Source organism: Electrona antarctica, assembly GCF_951216825.1.
Source record: "Electrona antarctica genome assembly, contig: scaffold_152, whole genome shotgun sequence".
Taxonomy (NCBI): domain Eukaryota; kingdom Metazoa; phylum Chordata; class Actinopteri; order Myctophiformes; family Myctophidae; genus Electrona; species Electrona antarctica.
The window spans coordinates 5,440-26,889 of record NW_027637958.1 but is presented as its reverse complement, the minus strand read 5'-3'; the positions used below and the strand labels follow the sequence as shown (position 1 = coordinate 26,889).

The window sequence follows — 21,450 nt, the reverse complement described above, 5'->3', positions numbered from 1 at the left end:
AGCATTTATATTTTACTCATGATCAGAGCTTCCGTTGCTCCAGACTGTATGACGGAAGCATTTATATTTGACTCATGATCAGAGCTTCCGTTGCTCCAGACTGTATGACGGAAGCATTTATATTTGACTCATGATCAGAGCTTCCGTTGCTCCAGACTGTATGACGGAAGCATTTATATTTGACTCATGATCAGAGCTTCCGTTGCTCCAGACTGTATGACGGAAGCATTTATATTTGACTCATGATCAGAGCTTCCGTTGCTCCAGACTGTATGACGGAAGCATTTATATTTGACTCATGATCAGAGCTTCCGTTGCTCCAGACTGTATGACGGAAGCATTTATATTTGACTCATGATCAGAGCTTCCGTTGCTCCAGACTGTACGACGGAAGCATTTATATTTGACTCATGATCAGAGCTTCCGTTGCTCCAGACTGTACGACGGAAGCATTTATATTTGACTCATGATCAGAGCTTCCGTTGCTCCAGACTGTACGACGGAAGCATTTATATTTGACTCATGATCAGAGCTTCCGTTGCTCCAGACTGTACGACGGAAGCATTTATATTTGACTCATGATCAGAGCTTCCGTTGCTCCAGACTGTACGACGGAAGCATTTATATTTGACTCATGATCAGAGCTTCCGTTGCTCCAGACTGTACGACGGAAGCATTTATATTTGACTCATGATCAGAGCTTCCGTCGCTCCAGACTGTACGACGGAAGCATTTATATTTGACTCATGATCAGAGCTTCCGTTGCTCCAGACTGTATGACGGAAGCATTTATATTTGACTCATGATCAGAGCTTCCGTCGCTCCAGACTGTATGACGGAAGCATTTATATTTGACTCATGATCAGAGCTTCCGTCGCTCCAGACTGTATGACGGAAGCATTTATATTTGACTCATGATCAGAGCTTCCGTTGCTCCAGACTGTATGACGGAAGCATTTATATTTGACTCATGATCAGAGCTTCCGTTGCTCCAGACTAAAATGAAAGAAAGCAGCAAAATGAAAAACAAATGAACACTCATCTTTTACTTTCTCTATTAACACTTTGATTGCTACAAGATCTCGGCAGGCCTATTTGGATGTTGCTACCGTTTAACATTGCACAAAGGCCTTGTTCGGGGGCCCACAGCAAAATGTTCTCTTATAAAAAAATACATTTTGATTTTACCATGTTCCATTCTGGAGATATTGACCTTTTTGCAACACCTACATTTGCCTGGAAGTGGTTATCTTGAACAACGAGCAGAGTTATGGATGGTTTAAAGTCAGAGACATTGACAGGCAGATATAAAATTTAACCCAATAAATATCCTATACATCCTATACACCGAATTAAAGCCCTGAATGTGTACTTTTACGAGGAAAAGAGTAAACATTGATCCCATGTACAGTTAGACAGTAATTGGTTATTGAATGCAGCTTGTGCCCACCAGATAACTTCAGAGAAGACATGGACGTGAACTCCTCAATATTCACAAAATAAGGCCTATAGCGACATATAAATACTATATACCGTATGAAACAGAAGACTCTCTGCTTTCATAAGAAAAAAACTTCTACTGTAGTAATAATAAAAATCACACCCATGTGAAGTGAGTGGTGCAACTCTGTCCCATATTCTGTTCTCTGCTTATTCAATACAGCTCGCTATATACGGACTGAGGCAGAAAGTCATGTAAACCTTTTATTTACAGTTTGGTCTGTAAACTTCTACTGTAATAATAAAAATCACACCCCTGTGAAGTGAGCGTTGCAACTGTTCTGTACTTATTCACTACAGCTCGCTATATACGGACTGAGACAGAAAGTCATGTAAACCTTTTATTTACAGTTTGGTCTGTAAACTTCTACTGTAATAATAAAAATCACACCCCTGTGAAGTGAGCGGTGCAACTGTTCTCTACAGTTGCGCGGTGCAACTGTAGAGAACAGTTGCACCGCTCACTTCACAGGGAAGTGATCCCCCAACGGTGATCCCCCAACGGTAGACTGTCTGTTGTCATGGCGTCCCCTCTCGATACTGTAGTTCGTTTGTTAGTTCGTTCGTAGTATTGTAGGCTCGGGGATCGTTTGGTCGCTACAGTATGAAGAAGGAAACATGCATCTGTCCATGTGTGTTGCAGACGTTATGCAATGCAATGCCGATCGGATCCGGTGCATATGTGTTTAGGCAGCGATCCGTTCAATTCATGTTTTTTTCCGAGAGACAGAGCCAGGACAGAGCCCCCATCTCGCAAGGCCCTCCTCCTGCAGGAGAAACAGGAGGGGAGGGGGGAATCGAGTACTATAGTGTTGGGTAAAAGCCAATAGGTGGAGGAAAGCCTGGTGAGGCGAGGTTAGGTGAAATTTGATTCTTTTCACACACCGACTAGATCGGCATGGGCGCATCCATTTTACACTGGCTTATACACGTAAAGCGGCCTGCCCTCCTGTTTTCAGGAGGGGAGGGGTTTTTTTTTTTTTGTTTTTTTTTCTGATCACGTGAGCGGGACTAAGCAGCAATGATAGGGGGATGGTTCTTCATTGTCCGGGTGGGTAAAAAGATGAATGAAAGTATGCTATAAAAAAGTGATTAGAACGTATGGATACGTGGTTCGCACCGGACGTTTGATTAATTGATAACGTATTGATACGCGATTAGCGTCGGCTGTGTTAACCTGAAACATGAACCTTGGTTGAAAAAAACTAAAGTTGTCCTTTAAACTATGAGAGGTTTCTGACCCTCAGTGACGGACATCTCTCTCCTCTCCTCTCCTCTCCTCTCCTCTCTCTACACCAGGGTTCCCCAATAGGCGGCCCGCAGGCCATTTGCGGCCCGCGGAGCGCCCCCTTGTGGCCCCTGGAAGAATTTCAAAAGGAAAAAAAAGTTTTTTGTTTTGTTTTGGGGGGGTGTCCCAGATATAAATGGCATTAAATGGGGCTCAGTAGCCTATGCATGTCAAACTGGGCACCCCCTCAAGGACCACTGGTGGACCCCAGACCACTGGTTGAGAACAATTTTTAATTAATTAATGAAAAAATAAAAAAAACATTTTTTTGCGCGTGCGGACTCGGCCCCCAGCCTGGTACCCTAGTCAAAATATGGCCCTTGAGGAAAATTAATTGGGGAACCCTGCTTTACACGTCGCTGACTTGACCTTTGACTTGACCTTTGTGTTTTGCTCCAAAATGACTGTTCTTCCTTGATTGATACATTGATGATTATTTAGAAATGTTACTAATCACATGTTGCTGCCTGGCCGGCCGGCTTACACCATAGAGATGATTATTACATAGAGATGATTATTACTGAATTATTAGACTGTGCTGCTGGGAGGTGGTTTTACCCAAATAATAATAATAATAATAATAGTTTTAATTATGTTTTTTTTGGATGTCAAGAAATATGACCTTGTTATTTTGTCCATCGATTAGTTTGTATTTATTAGTATGTGTCAAATAGTGTAGAAACACCAAATTCAAGTCATGTGATCTTATTAATTGACATTCGGCTGATTTGTGCTGTGTTGTCGTTGTAATGATGATGTAATGAGATCCGCCCCTCTTTGATCCAATAATCAATATCCAATAACCAATAATCTCTCTGTTGTTGTTTTTGTCCCGCCCTCCTCTTGTCTTGGTTGGTTTTCTCTGCTGTCAATCAATGCAGCAGGACAGAAATAACCTGGTAAGTAGCATACTGACCAATGGGGATCCGTCCCGCCCCCCCTTACGCACGCACGCACACACGCACGCACACACGCACGCAGTCATTGAAAGTCATGTGACAGTGGGTGCGTTCTCTAATTTTCGCCGGATCAGCTTCAGATGTCAGGAACACATTATCATCATGACTAATTATATAGTACTTGTATATATATAATTATACAGTACTGTAGTACTTATATAGTGTAGTAATTCTGAAGCAGGAAAAGCGTTTCATGGTTGGAGGGTGGTTGGAGGGTGGTTGGAAGGTGGAGGGTGGTTGGAGGGTGGTTGGAAGGTGGAGAGTGGTTGGAGGGTGGTTGGAGGGTGGTTGGAGGGTGGTTGGAGGGTGGTTGGCGGGTGGAGGGTGGTTGGAGGGTGGTTGGAGGGTGGTTTGGAGGGTGGTTGGCAGAGAGAGTAGCGCCCAGATTTACAGTAGATTAGATAATTTAAGTGAAAATGGGTTGCAAAATCGTGGGATTAAAAATAAAAAGATAGAGAAATTTGGCCGCAAAACCCCCACCTGAAACCCCCCCCTGAAACCCCCACCTGAAACCCCCCCCTGAAACCCCCACCTGAAACCACCTGAAACCCCCTCCTGAAACCCCGTACTGAAACCCCCCCCGCACGCAGTCATTGAAAGTCATGTGACAGTGGGTGCGTTCTCTAATTTTCGCCGGATCAGCTTCAGATGTCAGGAACACATTATCATCATGACTAATTATATAGTACTTGTATATAGGCTTCCCTTTTGTTTTTAGCCTAGGCGACGTACACAGTCAACAGTCAGACACACATGGCTCCTCGGTGCAAAATAAACAGTGTACACTACCCGACTTTACGATAATAAGGGACAGTAGGTGATATTAAAGGCACTGGAACAAGCCACTCGTGCTGCCGTCTCCCACTCTCGGGGGACCCTCCACTATGTCGGAACTAAAACCTGTCCCCGTAAAAAGTCTGTGCCTGTGAGACGGTGAGAGACGGCAACAACACGAGCGTCCCAACTGGCTCCAGCACCCGGAAAACAAACACAAGCACACAGCGGAGAATGGGAAGAGTGCAAAGCGCGGCGTGTGCATCCCCCTTTTTACAACTTTTACACTAGTTTGCTCCACATCTGAAACGGAGAAGCCGAACCATTTCCAGACGACAGACATTGTCTTGCCTATTTTAGCAACTAAATCATGGTTCCTATCGCTCCCCGTAGCAGACATATCGCTCCCTGTAGCAGACATATCGCTCCCTGTAGCAGACATATCGCTCCCCGTAGCAGACATATCGCTCCCCGTAGCAGACATATCGCTCCCTGTAGCAGACATATCGCTCCCCGTAGCAGACATATCGCTCCCCGTAGCAGACATATCGCTCCCCGTAGCAGACATATCGCTCCCCGTAGCAGACATATCGCTCCCCGTAGCAGACATATCGCTCCCCGTAGCAGACATATCGCTCCCCGTAGCAGACATATCCCCGTAGCAGACATATCGCTCCCTGTAGCAGACATATCGCTCCCTGTAGCAGACCTATCGCTCCCTGTAGCAGACCTATCGCTCCCTGTAGCAGACATATCGCTCCCTGTAGCAGACATATCGCTCCCCGTAGCAGACATATCGCTCCCCGTAGCAGACATATCGCTCCCCGTAGCAGACATATCGCTCCCCGTAGCAGACATATCACTCCCCGTAGCAGACATATCGCTCCCCGTAGCAGACATATCGCTCCCCGTAGCAGACATAACGCTCCCCGTAGCAGACATATCGCTCCCCGTAGCAGACATATCGCTCCCCGTAGCAGACATATCGCTCCCCGTAGCAGACATATCGCTCCCTGTAGCAGACATATCGCTCCCTGTAGCAGACATATCGCTCCCTAGCAGACCTATCGCTCCCTGTAGCAGACATATCGCTCCCTGTAGCAGACCTATCGCTCCCTGTAGCAGACATATCGCTCCCTGTAGCAGACCTATCGCTCCCTGTAGCAGACCTATCGCTCCCTGTAGCAGACATATCGCTCCCTGTAGCAGACATATCGCTCCCCGTAGCAGACATATCGCTCCCTGTAGCAGACATATCGCTCCCCGTAGCAGACATATCGCTCCCCGTAGCAGACATATCGCTCCCTGTAGCAGACCTATCGCTCCCTGTAGCAGACATATCGCTCCCTAGCAGACATATCGCTCCCTGTAGCAGACTCCCCGTAGCAGACATATCGCTCCCCGTAGCAGACATATCGCTCCCCGTAGCAGACATATCGCTCCCCGTAGCAGACATATCGCTCCCCGTAGCAGACATATCGCTCCCTGTAGCAGACATATCGCTCCCTGTAGCAGACATATCGCTCCCTAGCAGACCTATCGCTCCCTGTAGCAGACATATCGCTCTGTGTAGCAGACATATCGCTCCATGTAGCAGACATATCGCTCCGTGTAGCAGACATATCGCTCCCTGTAGCAGACATATCGCTCCCTGTAGCAGACATATCGCTCCCTGTAGCAGACATATCGCTCCCTGTAGCAGACATATCGCTCCCTAGCAGACCTATCGCTCCCTGTAGCAGACATATCGCTCCCTGTAGCAGACATATCGCTCCGTGTAGCAGACATATCGCTCCCTGTAGCAGACATATCGCTCCCTGTAGCAGACATATCGCTCCCTGTAGCAGACATATCGCTCCCTGTAGCAGACATATCGCTCCCTAGCAGACCTATCGCTCCCCGTAGCAGACATATCGCTCCGTGTAGCAGACATATCGCTCCGTGTAGCAGACATATCGCTCCCTGTAGCAGACATATCGCTCCCTGTAGCAGACATATCGCTCCGTGTAGCAGACATATCGCTCCCTGTAGCAGACATATCGCTCCGTGTAGCAGACATATCGCTCCCTGTAGCAGACATATCGCTCCGTGTAGCAGACATATCGCTCCGTGTAGCAGACATATCGCTCCCTGTAGCAGACATATCGCTCCGTGTAGCAGACATATCGCTCCGTGTAGCAGACATATCGCTCCCCGTAGCAGACATATCGCTCCCTGTAGCAGACATATCGCTCCCTGTAGCAGACATATCGCTCCCTGTAGCAGACATATCGCTCCCTGTAGCAGACCTATCGCTCCCCGTAGCAGACATATCGCTCCGTGTAGCAGACATATCGCTCCGTGTAGCAGACATATCGCTCCCTGTAGCAGACATATCGCTCCCTGTAGCAGACATATCGCTCCGTGTAGCAGACATATCGCTCCCTGTAGCAGACATATCGCTCCCTGTAGCAGACATATCGCTCCGTGTAGCAGACATATCGCTCCCTGTAGCAGACATATCGCTCCCTGTAGCAGACATATCGCTCCCTGTAGCAGACCTATCGCTCCGTGTAGCAGACATATCGCTCCGTGTAGCAGACATATCGCTCCCTGTAGCAGACATATCGCTCCGTGTAGCAGACATATCGCTCCCTGTAGCAGACATATCGCTCCCTGTAGCAGACATATCGCTCCGTGTAGCAGACATATCGCTCCGTGTAGCAGACATATCGCTCCCTGTAGCAGACATATCGCTCCGTGTAGCAGACATATCGCTCCGTGTAGCAGACATATCGCTCCCTGTAGCAGACATATCGCTCCGTGTAGCAGACATATCGCTCCCTGTAGCAGACATATCGCTCCCTGTAGCAGACATATCGCTCCGTGTAGCAGACATATCGCTCCCTGTAGCAGACATATCGCTCCCTGTAGCAGACATATCGCTCCCTGTAGCAGACCTATCGCTCCGTGTAGCAGACATATCGCTCCGTGTAGCAGACATATCGCTCCCTGTAGCAGACATATCGCTCCGTGTAGCAGACATATCGCTCCCTGTAGCAGACATATCGCTCCCTGTAGCAGACATATCGCTCCCTGTAGCAGACATATCGCTCCGTGTAGCAGACATATCGCTCCCCGTAGCAGACATATCGCTCCCCGTAGCAGACCTATCGCTCCCTGTAGCAGACATATCGCTCCCTGTAGCAGACATATCGCTCCCTGTAGCAGACATATCGCTCCCTGTAGCAGACATATCGCTCCCCGTAGCAGACATATCGCTCCCCGTAGCAGACATATCGCTCCCCGTAGCAGACCTATCGCTCCCTGTAGCAGACCTATCGCTCCCCGTAGCAGACATATCGCTCCCTGTAGCAGACATATCGCTCCCTGTAGCAGACATATCGCTCCCTGTAGCAGACATATCGCTCCCTGTAGCAGACATATCGCTCCCCGTAGCAGACATATCGCTCCCCGTAGCAGACATATCGCTCCCCGTAGCAGACCTATCGCTCCCTGTAGCAGACCTATCGCTCCCCGTAGCAGACATATCGCTCCCCGTAGCAGACCTATCGCTCCCCGTAGCAGACCTATCGCTCCCCGTAGCAGACATATCGCTCCCTGTAGCAGACATATCGCTCCCTGTAGCAGACATATCGCTCCCTGTAGCAGACATATCGCTCCGTGTAGCAGACATATCGCTCCCCGTAGCAGACATATCGCTCCCCGTAGCAGACATATCGCTCCCCGTAGCAGACATATCGCTCCCTGTAGCAGACATATCGCTCCCTGTAGCAGACATATCGCTCCCCGTAGCAGACATATCGCTCCGTGTAGCAGACATATCGCTCCCCGTAGCAGACATATCGCTCCCCGTAGCAGACATATCGCTCCCCGTAGCAGACATATCGCTCCCTGTAGCAGACATATCGCTCCCTGTAGCAGACATATCGCTCCCTGTAGCAGACCTATCGCTCCCCGTAGCAGACATATCGCTCCCCGTAGCAGACATATCGCTCCCTGTAGCAGACATATCGCTCCCTGTGGCAGACATATCGCTCCCTGTAGCAGACATATCGCTCCCTGTAGCAGACATATCGCTCCCTGTAGCAGACATATCGCTCCCTGTAGCAGACATATCGCTCCCTGTAGCAGACATATCGCTCCCTGTAGCAGACATATCGCTCCCTGTAGCAGACATATCGCTCCTTCAGGGTTTCTCTCTGCGCGGCAGTGGGAGGAGGAACTAACTACGGTAGTAACTACGGTAGCCCGGCAGCCTGCAGGCGAGTGCGAGAGAGATTTACTGTAAATAAAGGGAAAAACTATTTTCGATTTTCGACAACGTCCAAATCCAAAAATCGCGATTTCGATTGGAATTAGATGAATCGTGCAGCCCTACAGTGTATGTACAGTATTTATACAGTATATAGCAGCATGACATTGTTGTTAGTTTTTCAGTAAACTTGGGTCAGGACTTTTTTAGAATCAAACTCAGTCCTAAATGGGTAAAGATCCATTGTGTATCCAATCCCATCATGGTGTGTTAAGGTAAATGTCGGTCACTTCATTAACATGTCGTTTTGCAGAGTAAACGGGTGGATTTACATGTATGTTAATTAATGAGGTGTGTTAATGCATATTAATTAATGAATATTAATGACTTCCAGAACCCAAACCAGAAGCCGGTCATCCTGAGGAAGAGGAGGCAAAGGATCAAGATAGAATGTAACTGGGAGCTCTTCTACTACAGGTATGACCTTTGACCTTCTAGTACTACAGGTACTCGTATCAACTCCCCGTGAGGCTCTCCAACGTTGACGCACTGGGCCCTAGTGGTAAGAGGAGGGACTGCAGGCGGACCCGTGGAGTTAAACCCATGTTTCTATATCACTGGGCCCTAGTGGTAAGAGGAGGGACTGCAGGCGCTGGGCCCTAGTGGTAAGAGGAGGGACTGCAGGCGCTGGGCCCTAGTGGTAAGAGAAGGGACTGCAGGCGCTGGGCCCTAGTGGTAAGAGGAGGGACTGCAGGCGCTGGACCCTAGTGGTAAGAGGAGGGACTGCAGGCACTGGGCCCTAGTGGTAAGAGGAGGGACTGCAGGCACTGGGCCCTAGTGGTAAGAGGAGGGACTGCAGGCACTGGGCCCTAGTGGTAAGAGGAGGGACTGCAGGCGCTGGGCCCTAGTGGTAAGAGGAGGGACTGCAGGCACTGGGCCCTAGTGGTAAGAGGAGGGACTGCAGGCGCTGGACCCTAGTGGTAAGAGGAGGGACTGCAGGCACTGGGCCCTAGTGGTAAGAGGAGGGACTGCAGGCACTGGGCCCTAGTGGTAAGAGGAGGGACTGCAGGCACTGGGCCCTAGTGGTAAGAGGAGGGACTGCAGGCACTGGGCCCTAGTGGTAAGAGGAGGGACTGCAGGCGCTGGGCCCTAGTGGTAAGAGGAGGGACTGCAGGCACTGGGCCCTAGTGGTAAGAGGAGGGACTGCAGGCACTGGGCCCTAGTGGTAAGAGGAGGGACTGCAGGCACTGGGCCCTAGTGGTAAGAGGAGGGACTGCAGGCACTGGGCCCTAGTGGTAAGAGGAGGGACTGCAGGCACTGGGCCCTAGTGGTAAGAGGAGGGACTGCAGGCACTGGGCCCTAGTGGTAAGAGGAGGGACTGCAGGCGCTGGGCCCTAGTGGTAAGAGGAGGGACTGCAGGCGCTGGGCCCTAGTGGTAAGAGGAGGGACTGCAGGCGCTGGGCCCTAGTGGTAAGAGGAGGGACTGCAGGCACTGGGCCCTAGTGGTAAGAGGAGGGACTGCAGGCACTGGGCCCTAGTGGTAAGAGAAGGGACTGCAGGTGCTGGGCCCTAGTGGTAAGAGGAGGGACTGCAGGCGCTGGGCCCTAGTGGTAAGAGGAGGGACTGCAGGCGCTGGGCCCTAGTGGTAAGAGGAGGGACTGCAGGCACTGGGCCCTAGTGGTAAGAGGAGGGACTGCAGGCGGACCCGTGGAGTTAAACCCATGTTTCTATATCAGTGGTTCTCAAACATGTTCATGTCAACGACCCCCAGAATTATCTGTAATTGGCCGCCGACCCCCATCTGGAAATATGTTGTTCCAGGGACCCCCATCTGGAAATATGTTGTTCCAGGGACCCCCATCTGGAAATATGTTGTTCCAGGGCCCCCCCTTCCCCCCTCCCAGAAGCAAAGATTTGAGTTAAAAATGTTCGCTCTGAAAGACTGTAGTTTGAAAACCCACCTTTTCAGACTCCACCATGGCCCGTAGCACTTACCCTACCCCCTTAGACAGCACTTTTTTAGACTTAGATAGCATTTGAAACAGACTTATAGCATGTCATGTAGACAGCACAATAACAGTACAGCATAGTATAATATATATGTATAGCTTATATGTATAGTGTCATTATATATAGATATGTTCTAGTTACGTTCTTAGCTTACGCATGTTTCTTGATAAATGCTGTTTATATATGTGATGTATTCCCATGCTTTTTGTTCTTGCTTAATGTAAGTCGCTCTGGATTAAGAGCGTCTGATAAATGCCTAAATTGCAATAAATGCCTAAATTGTAAAGAATATATATTCAAAGGTTTGCCCCACATTTTCACGATTTTTCCAAAATAGCAGATCTACAAGCTCGTAGTGTGGCACTTGGTGCCGCGCTATGAGCTTGTAGATCTGCTATTTTGCAATAGCTAAAGTAGAACGTAATGCTTAAAACACCAAAAGGGGTTCCCGCCCAGAATGTATTAACCCTCTGTGTCCTGGTCCAGATGGACCACGCCCCCTGTATTAACCCTCTGTGCCCTGGTCCAGATTCCAGATGGACCACGCCCGCTCCAACCTCATCTGGAACCTGAAGACCCGGGAGGAGCTCCGAGACGCCCTGGAGGGAGAGATGAGGTCGTTCAGCGTGGACCGAGAGCTGGGCAGCGCCTCGGTCATCTCCTGGAACCACCAGGAGTTTGAGGTCAGAGCCTAGAGGTCACAGGGTCATCGGTTTGAGGTCAGCGGGGTCACAGGGTCATCTCCAGAAGTTGGAGATCAGGGGCTCAGCGTAGAATGTGATCCGATAGAGCGTCGCAGTCCCGGCCCCTTTCCAGACCCGGAAAATAATTCCCCGTTCATTTTCCTCATAGACTTTTCAAAAAATATTTATTTAAAGACGTTTACGAAGCGGACAAAGACAGCTGGAGTTGTGACACATCATGACAACAAACGTTGCCCAACGTTTTGGGCCGATCAGATAATTAGAACAAAAAAAAGGTATTGTAACCTGCCTTTTTCTTCTTCTTTCTAATTATTTGTTCGGCCCAAAATGTTGTGTTTATTGTCATGATTTGTCTCGACAAGAGTTGGCTTTGTCCGTGTAAACGTCTTTAAATAAATACTTTTTGAAAAGTAGGAAAGTGAGGAAAATGAACAGAATTATCTTATTGACAGCCTCATACATCCAAACAGAAAAGTCCTATCTGATTGACAGCCCATTACATCCAAACAGAAAAGTCCTATCTGATTGAAAGCCCATACATCCAATCAGAAAAGTCCTATCTGATTGTATTAAACAATGTTAAACTCACTTTACTCACAAGTAATGTTTCGCCTTTTGATTCATCTCTGCCTATGGCGCCGGGCGTGATTATTTCATAGGACGGGGATCTCCGTCTGGGGTGATAAGAGTGTTAACACCCCGATAGGGTTGGGATTCGGAACCGGGTCCATTTCAGACCCGGTTCCGACATTGCGGATCCGGAGCCGGTTCCATCGTTTTTTTATTAACGGTTCCCCAAACGGTTCTCATCAGTCGTCATTTAGCTCCGCTGTGTCTGTGCATGCATGCAAGCAGAGCCAAGTTACTGGGGTGACGTCACCCAACCTACATGAGTGAGTGGGGTCGGGGAGGATACGCCCACTGTTCTGTGTTCTGTGCATTCAGCGACCGCCGCGGAGCGAGTGGGACAGTGGGACAGTATGTCGATTGTCGAAGAGATCTCCAAAGTGTGGTTAACAGAGAGGGAAATGACATGCTGAGCACGCAAAGTGCAATAAATGCGATGCTATAGTTGCAAAGGTTGTTGCAACTTGTACCACGTCCACATTGAGGAAACATCTCAAAATCAATATGCCTACACGAGTCCACAACTCACGAGAATAATCTAGGCACATCGCGTTTGTGAGCCATGCGGAAAGCCGTGCCCGCTCTCCCCGCAGCTCCACCACAGCTGGCGGCGGACGATCTGATGCAAGGCTGGTTTACTTTCCCCAGGCTAGTAACGTAATAGAAAACTAACGTCTAGAAAACTAACGTCTACAGAGCTTTTCATTAGGCGTATTGTACAACTGTTGTTAATGGTGTTAATTTAGAACGTCAATGACTCGACGTCTTTCTGTCTGATATTTTATGAATCACGTTAACTATATATTTGTACAACTTATAAGCAACTCAGCTGCTTTTGATTTGGCTCTAAATTAATCGCGTGACTGTTGAGAGCCCAGCGTTTAGGTGCATATACCTCCATAGATTGATTACTTTATAAACAGTTTGCAGAAAAAAGCCTACAGTTCAATACAAGGTCTGCTAAAAGGATTTTATAATCCAAGAAAACACCATGGCTTGTTTCCATTAGGGTAAGGGGTCCTTCATATTAAATTAATCTGAACATTAAAGACAACATTTGTCACCACAACAATATCATTATTGCAATGTGTACTGTATATTTAATATACAGTACAAATTGCAACAATGATATTGGTGTGGTGGCTAGCTGCTGGTGGTGGTGGTGGTGAAGTTTAAATAATAGTGCCACCTCATAATTGTAAAGTGCATTTTCAATAATTGAATTAATGAATTTGTGTTTATTATGTACTTGGTTAGGTTAGTTATAATATAAGCATAATCTATGTCAGAAAAAACGGGGAAAAAATAATATTAGGATCCGTTAAGGGAACCGTTAGGAACCGGAACCGTTAAGAGGGATCCGGGAAGGATCTGGAACCGTTAAAATCCTAACGAATCCCAACCCTACACCCCGAACACCTGGGGTTATTTAATCCATTACATCAGAGGTTATTTAATCCATTAAATCAGAGCCCAGCGATTTATAGCAGCACTTTTAGCGACGGACTGGATATTATCCCTGATGTAGCTGAATTAGCTAAATGTAGCCAAAACATACTAGAGGCGATCGACAACAACGGGAGGTATGATTAAATCTACCGCGACTAGCGACGGGACCGCGGTGGGCCGTCTGACACAGGATCTTTGGTTAGAACTAGACGTTATGATTTAGATCAAGAGTTATTAACGTTTTAAGATTTTCGATCTCATCCACTAAACAGGGGGGGGGGGGGGGGGACATTTTGGATGACGTCCCAACCTGGAAATGACATCGAATGTTGCACAACAGGCGCTCCCAGCCTGTGGAGCGATGCGATCGGTTTTGATATCAATAAATCTCCTTTTATTAATCTCCGTCCTGGGCGCTGGGCGTTACTATTAAATAGTATCAAATCATATTTTGATAGGACGGAGCCGGAGAACTCCGTTTATAGGGTTATTAACGGTTAAACGGTCTCCTCAGGTCAGGTAGTGTAATAATAATTATAATTTATGTTTCTCTTCAGGTCAGATATGAATGCGTCTCAGTAGAGATACAGTGTAATAATAATGTATTAATAATCATATTTGCAGGTCAGATATGAATGTGTCTCAGAAGAGATACAGTGTAATAATAATGTATTTACAGTATAATAATGTATTTTCAGGTCAGATATGAGTGCCTCTCAGAAGAGATCAAGATTGGAGATTATTACCTCCGTCTGCTGCTGGAGGAAGACGAGAGTGACGAGTCCAACGCCATCAAGAGATCGTAGGATTATTGTTATTATTATTATTATTATTATTATTAGTGTGGTTGCCCTTTCAACCACACTATAGTTATTGTCACACTTTCTTATTTTCCTTTTTCCAGAGTAACCTACCTAACATCCGCTGTGATTGGCCGAGCTTTGCATAACGGTTGTAGTAGCTAATTGGCTGTTGTTGGTTACGTAACCAATCTATGTTTTACAATCATTTATAAAGACATGAGTTCCATTGAAGGGCAGAAGACCAAACTATTCAATCGTTTATAAAGACATGAGTTCCATTGAAGGGCAGAAGACCAAACTATTCAATTGTTTATGAAGACATGAATTCCCTTAAAGGGGCAGAACTATTCAATCGTTATAGACATTTTCAAATTACTGCGGCAACCACACTTTTTCTATTATTACTCTGAAATCATATGTATGATACATCTTTGTCAGTCAGTCAGTGCATCACTCAAAATCCCCATATATGGGAAAGCCCCCATGTGGTGCCCAGGTCTCGTGACATCACGTGACATCGGAGATCCCTGATGTCATGTACACTAGAGACTGACATTTTGTCGGGACTCCCGCGGGACACGGGATTCCCGCGGGATTCCCGCGGGATGGGATTAATATTTGTATTAATCCCGTGATCGGGACGGGACGGGAATGAAAGTCAATGGGAGCGTGCAGGAGCGTGAATGACGTTGGTCGCGCTGCCAAGTTCCAACCAAAAGAACAGAAGCACCCATTTTTGTTGTAGTCATCTTTCTGTGAGCCAACACTCTTTTGACTTGCTGACACAAGTCAAAAGAACTACATAGTTACCCATAATCCAGCAGTGCTAGTGCTTCCACAAATCCACAACACAAAAACCTCCTCCATGCAATCCAGTCGGGCTGGACGTCTTATACAGTTTTATATGAAGACATCGCAATGCGGCCGTGTATGATTCTGCATCGCGCCGGTGCCGTGATTTAATCGATTATTTATAGCCAGATCATCCTGATGCATTTGTTTCCCCTGGCAGTGGCAACGTTGCAACTTTCAATTGTGATGGTACGTTAGCTACATGCTAACGCTGTTACTGTTAGCTAGCTCCCTGAACAGCTGTCTGAGCGAATGTTCTACAATACATCGTCTCCCTTCTTTCTCCCAACCGAGTCCCATACACCAGTGGTTCCCAAACATTTTCATGTCAAGGACCCCTAAATCGACATTTATTAGCCCGCGGACCCCCATTTGAAAATATGCCAGGGACAGGGACCCCCATAAGAGAAGATTTGTATTACGGTTCTAGCTGTGATTCTCAACCATTTTAATTTCAAGGACCCCCAGTTTGACATGCATTAGTCTACGGACCCCCATTTAATGGCATTTTTATCGCTGGGACCCCCAAATTATATTGTAAAGTCAATGTTAATTTAACTCTGAGTGTACAAATGGAACAACATTTGGTTCCATTTGTACACTCCCATAACATAATTTGTTACAGACCCATAAGGGTCCATTTGGTTCCAAACTATTATTTAGCTGGGGACCCCCTGGAACTCTCAAGGACCCCTGGGAACCACTGCCATACACATAGACTTGTACACTGAATAAATATTCATATAGAGTTAAATTAACACTGAGGTTTTTTTTTATCTTAATTGACAAACCGTGTCATATGACTTAAATTAAGTGTCAGAACTGTATTTGGTAGTCAAAGTTAAATCCAACACTTTATTTATTTTAATTTTATTGGTAGGCTATCTGTCTTGAGAAGCCAGAAGTGATAGATAGATAGGCCTATAGATAGATAGATGGATAGATGGATCGATCGATCAATTGCCTAATGACTAACTAAAAAAATAAATAAAGCAGGAGCGGGATGGGAGCGGGAGTAATTTCGAGTGGGAGCGGGATGGGATCAGGAGTCATTCTACAGGAGTGGGACAGGATGGGATTTTTTTTAACACTGGCCCAAGATTGGGACAGGACAGGACTTTTTCTGTGGGAGTGGGACAGGACAGGAGTGAAAATTCACTCCCGTGTCAGTCTCTAATGTACACCATCATCAGTCTCTAATGTACACCATCATCATAATCATCTTAATTTATACTCTGAAATACAGTTGAGGGCATAGCCGAGGTTACAATACCTCTCTCTGTGTCTCTGTCTCTGTCTCTGTCTCTCTCTCTCTCTGTCTCTGTCTCTGTCTCTGTCTCTGTCTCTGTCTCTGTCTCTGTCTCTGTCTCTGTCTCTGTCTCTCTCTCTCTCTCTCTCTCTCTCTCTCTCTCTGTCTCTGTCTCTCTCTCTCTCTCTGTCTCTGTCTCTGTCTCTCTCTCTCTCTCTCTCTCTCTCTCTGTCTCTGTCTCTCTCTCTCTCTCTCTCTCTCTCTCTCTCTCTCTCTCTCTCTCTCTCTCTCCGTCTCTGTCTCTCTCTCTCTCTCTCTCTCTCTCTCTCTCTCTCTCTCTCTCTCTCTCTCTCTCTCTCTCTCTGTCTCTCTCTCTCTCTCTCTCTCTCTCTCTCTCTCTCTCTCTCTCTCTCTCTCTCTCTCTCTCTCTCTCTCTCTCTCTCTCTCTCTCTCTGTCTCTGTCTCTGTCTCTGTCTCTCTCTCTGTCTCTCTCTCTCTCTCTCTCTCTCTCTCTGTCTCTCTCTCTCTCTCTCCTCTCTCTCTCTCTCTGTCTCTGTCTCTCTCTCTCTCTCTCTCTGTCTCTGTCTCTGTCTCTGTCTCTGTCTCTGTCTCTGTCTCTGTCTCTCTCTCTGTCTCTGTCTCTGTGTCTCTGTCTCTGTCTCTGTCTCTGTCTCTGTCTCTGTCTCTCTCTCTCTCTCTCTCTCTCTGTGTCTCTGTGTCTCTGTCTCTCTCTCTCTCTGTCTCTGTCTCTGTCTCTGTCTCTGTCTCTGTCTCTGTCTCTGTCTCTGTCTCTGTCTCTGTCTCTGTCTCTGTCTCTGTCTCTGTCTCTGTCTCTGTCTCTGTCTCTGTCTCTCTCTCTCTCTCTCTCTCTCTCTCTCTCTCTCTCTCTCTGTCTCTGTCTCTCTCTCTCTCTCTCTCTCTCTCTCTCTCTCTCTCTCTCTCTCTCTCTGTGTCTCTGTGTCTCTGTGTCTCTGTCTCTCTGTCTCTCTCTCTCTCTCTTTCTCCAGGTATGAATTCTTTAACGAGCTGTACCATCGCTTCCTGCTGACGCCCAAGGTGTCCATGAAGTGTCTGTGTCTGCAGGTCTGTAACAGTAATAACATTAATAACAGTAGTAAAATGGCCTACTTGCAAGCAGAGCGTGCAAGTACTGTCGACCGCTTGATACATATCTTTATTACGTCACCATCGAGAGCCAGTTATATCCCGGCATTGGTACATATCTTCATTACGTCACACTCAGAATCAGTATATATACCACGGGCATACGCATGAAAAAGCGTATGCCCGTGTTGTATAATATTATACAACAGGTCGTTTCGAGGAAGCAATCTGATTGGTTGAAACAGCCTTCTAGCCGTGGTTCAAACCAGCACCACTTCACACCTAATCAAAACAAAGAATTCAGCTGCTCTGTTCTCCCAGAGCGCAGTAGACTCTGGCTAGGCTAGCTAGTTTCTTGGGAGATTTGTGGTCGTAGTGACTAAATCTGTCATAAAAAAACATGATTTTTCAGCGATTTTCTTAGTTTTAAGGGTAACTGTTGTATAATTGCAATATTACACTCGAGGGTGTGGTTTAACGTGATTATTGCCACTTCAGTGATGCTTGCGGAACTCGACTACGTCTCGTTCCTGACCGCATCACTGTCGTGGCAATATTCACGTTAAACCACACCCTCTCGTGTAATACTGCTTAAATAATAACTGTGTGTCTGCAGGCTCTCGCCATTGTGTACGGAAAGTGCTGTGAGGAGATCGGACCGTTCACCGACACCAAGTACATCGTTGGCATGCTGGACCGGGTGAGACGCACCACGCACGCACGCACACACGCATGAACCACGCACGCACGCACGCACGCACGCACGCACACACGCACTCGCCATTTTGGTACTTCCTCTCCCAGTGTGAATTCTTCCGCCTCTCCTTCAACACACATCGCTGCAACCAGCTGCAGAAACATGGAACGATACAGCATTGTCACACAACACATCGCCATACCCTGAAGAACGATACAGCATCGTCACACAACACATCGCTGCAACCAGCTGCAGAAACATGGAAGGATACAGCATCGTCACACAACACATCGCTGCAACCAGCTGCAGAAACATGGAACGATACAGCATCGTCACACAACACATCGCTGCAACCAGCTGCAGAAACATGGAAGGATACAGCATCGTCACACAACACATCGCCATACCCTCTAGAAGGCAGTTGTACCTACCGAAACGTTGCTTTCTATTCTACTCTGCATCCAAATAAATAATGGGGACTTTGGCTCTCAGTGCAGCCACTCTTTGGCTATCAGTGTGTGCAGCCACTCTTTGGCTAGCAGTGTGTGCAGCCACTCTTTGGCTATCAGTGTGTGCAGCCACTCTTTGGCTATCAGTGTGTGCAGCCACTCTTTGGCTATCAGTGTGTGCAGCCACTCTTTGGCTATCAGTGTGTGCAGCCACTCTTTGGCTATCAGTGTGTGCAGCCACTCTTTTGTCTTTTTAAGACTTAACTGTCTAATCGTCACACAACCCAACATAAGATTCACAACATCCGGCCTAGATTTTTGGCTCTTCAAAATAAGAGCTGAACAGGGGAAAAATGCTGCCGTGAATTATATCATAATAATTTGTCAATAAATGCTAGCGCTGTGAGAGTTAACCCCTTCCTCTGTGATTACAGTGTACAGACAGGCTGTTAACCCCTTCCTCTGGGATTACAGTGTACAGACAGGCTGTTAACCCCTTCCTCTGTGATTACAGTGTACAGACAGGCTGTTAACCCCTTCCTCTGTGATTACAGTGTACAGACAGGCTGTTAACCCCTTCCTTTGGGATTACAGTGTACAGACAGGCTGTTAACCCCTTCCTCTGTGTTTACAGTGTACAGACAGGCTGTTAACCCCTTCCTCTGTGATTACAGTGTACAGACAGGCTGTTAACCCCTTCCTCTGTGTTTACAGTGTACAGACAGGCTGTTAACCCCTTCCTCTGTGATTACAGTGTACAGACAGGCTGGAACGAGACAGACTCATCCTGTTAACCCCTTCCTCTGTGTTTACAGTGTACAGACAGGCTGGAACGAGACAGACTCATCCTGTTAACTCTCTCCTCTGTGTTTACAGTGTACAGACAGGCTGGAGCGAGACAGACTCATCCTGTTAACTCTCTCCTCTGTGTTTACAGTGTACAGACAGGCTGGAGCGAGACAGACTCATCCTGTTAACTCTCTCCTCTGTGTTTACAGTGTACAGACAGGCTGGAGCGAGACAGACTCATCCTGTTAACTCTCTCCTCTGTGTTTACAGTGTACAGACAGGCTGGAGCGAGACAGACTCATCCTGTTAACTCTCTCCTCTGTGTTTACAGTGTACAGACAGGCTGGAGCGAGACAGACTCATCCTGTTAACTCTCTCCTCTGTGTTTACAGTGTACAGACAGGCTGGAGCGAGACAGACTCATCCTGTTAACTCTCTCCTCTGTGTTTACAGTGTACAGACAGGCTGGAGCGAGACAGACTCATCCTGTTTCTGAACAAACTCATTCTCAACAAGGTGAGAGCCGAACGGCAGAAATTATCATTCAGTCCAATTCAATTCATTTATATTAACCCATTCTGGACGGGAACCCCTTTTGGTGTTTTAAGCATTATCTTATACTATTGAAAAAAATCTACAAGCTCGTAGCTAAAATGAAGCCATCCTTGCTCTAGAAAGCGCCAATGTTTCCATCTAGACCACCGGATAATCAGCAAAGACCTCCGAACATCGTTTTATCCAAACCACGGAGAGCTCCGTAGATTAGGAGTTATTCAGCGTTTTAGTCAGCCTGTATAACGGGATGCGGACGGGACCGCTGCTGCGCAACCCGGTCTAGGATCGCTAAAGAAGGAAAGGCCAAGCGAAAAAAAGCATGAAAAAATAGAAATCAGCGATCCGGTTTGATATCAATGATAAAGCTAATCAGACGGAACATTACGCCAGAAACAGTTGCTGGTTGGATTCCTTCTTACGGAACGTTCCGCCAGGAGCAGTTAATGTGTTAATTTACAGAAAATAAACCCACAAAAAGTTAGACTGTGGAGATTAGAGTTTATCACCAGATAGTGATCGATGTACTTCCTGGTGTTTTTATGTTACGTTACGATGTACTTCCTGGTGTTTTTATGTTACGTTACGATCTACTTCCTGGTGTTTTTATGTTACGTTACGATCTACTTCCTGGTGTTTTTATGTTACGTTACGATGTACTTCCTGGTGTTTTTATGTTACGTTACGATCTACTTCCTGGTGTTTTTATGTTACGTTACGATCTACTTCCTGGTGTTTTTATGTTACGTTACGATGTACTTCCTGGTGTTTTTATGTTACGTTACGATCTACTTCCTGGTGTTTTTATGTTACGTTACGATCTACTTCCTGGTGTTTTTATGTTACGTTACGATCTACTTCCTGGTGTTTTTATGTTACGTTACGATGTACTTCCTGGTGTTTTTACGTTCATTCTTTGTTCTTGGTGCAGAAAAACGTGCGGGAGGTGATGGACTCCAACGGCGTTCGAATCCTGGTGGACCTTCTGACCATGGCCCACCTGCACACCAGTAGAGCCACCGTTCCCCTACAGGTACAACACCGTTATTAGTAGAGCCACCGTACCGCTACAGGTACAACCCCGTTATTAGTAGAGCCACCGTACCGCTACAGGTACAACACCGTTATTAGTAGAGCCACTGTACCGCTACAGGTACAACACCGTTATTAGTAGAGCCACCGTACCGCTACAGGTACAACACCGTTATTAGTAGAGCCACCGTACCGCTACAGGTACAACACCGTTATTAGTAGAGCCACCGTACCGCTACAGGTACAACACCGTTATTAGTAGAGCCACCGTACCGCTACAGGTACAACACCGTTATTAGTAGAGCCACTGTACCGCTACAGGTACAACCCCGTTATTAGTAGAGCCACCGTACCGCT

At 47.0% G+C, this 21,450-nt stretch overlaps 1 protein-coding gene across 1 annotated transcript in view; it reads left to right on the top strand.

The window, feature by feature from the left end:
• Positions 1 to 21,094, top strand: part of LOC306918510 (dnaJ homolog subfamily C member 13-like) — a gene marked incomplete at its 3' end in the record, with an annotated part of 137,277 nt that extends 116,183 nt beyond the window's left edge. Inside the window, exons 19-26 of the mRNA XM_079531411.1 lie at positions 3,670 to 3,687; positions 9,171 to 9,253; positions 11,316 to 11,469; positions 14,265 to 14,368; positions 17,478 to 17,553; positions 18,191 to 18,274; positions 19,963 to 20,025; positions 20,993 to 21,094. Of these exons, the coding sequence (XP_079387537.1) occupies positions 3,670 to 3,687; positions 9,171 to 9,253; positions 11,316 to 11,469; positions 14,265 to 14,368; positions 17,478 to 17,553; positions 18,191 to 18,274; positions 19,963 to 20,025; positions 20,993 to 21,094 (684 nt within the window). The remainder of the gene's footprint in view (positions 1 to 3,669; positions 3,688 to 9,170; positions 9,254 to 11,315; positions 11,470 to 14,264; positions 14,369 to 17,477; positions 17,554 to 18,190; positions 18,275 to 19,962; positions 20,026 to 20,992) is intronic.
• Positions 21,095 to 21,450: the final 356 nt, after the last annotated feature.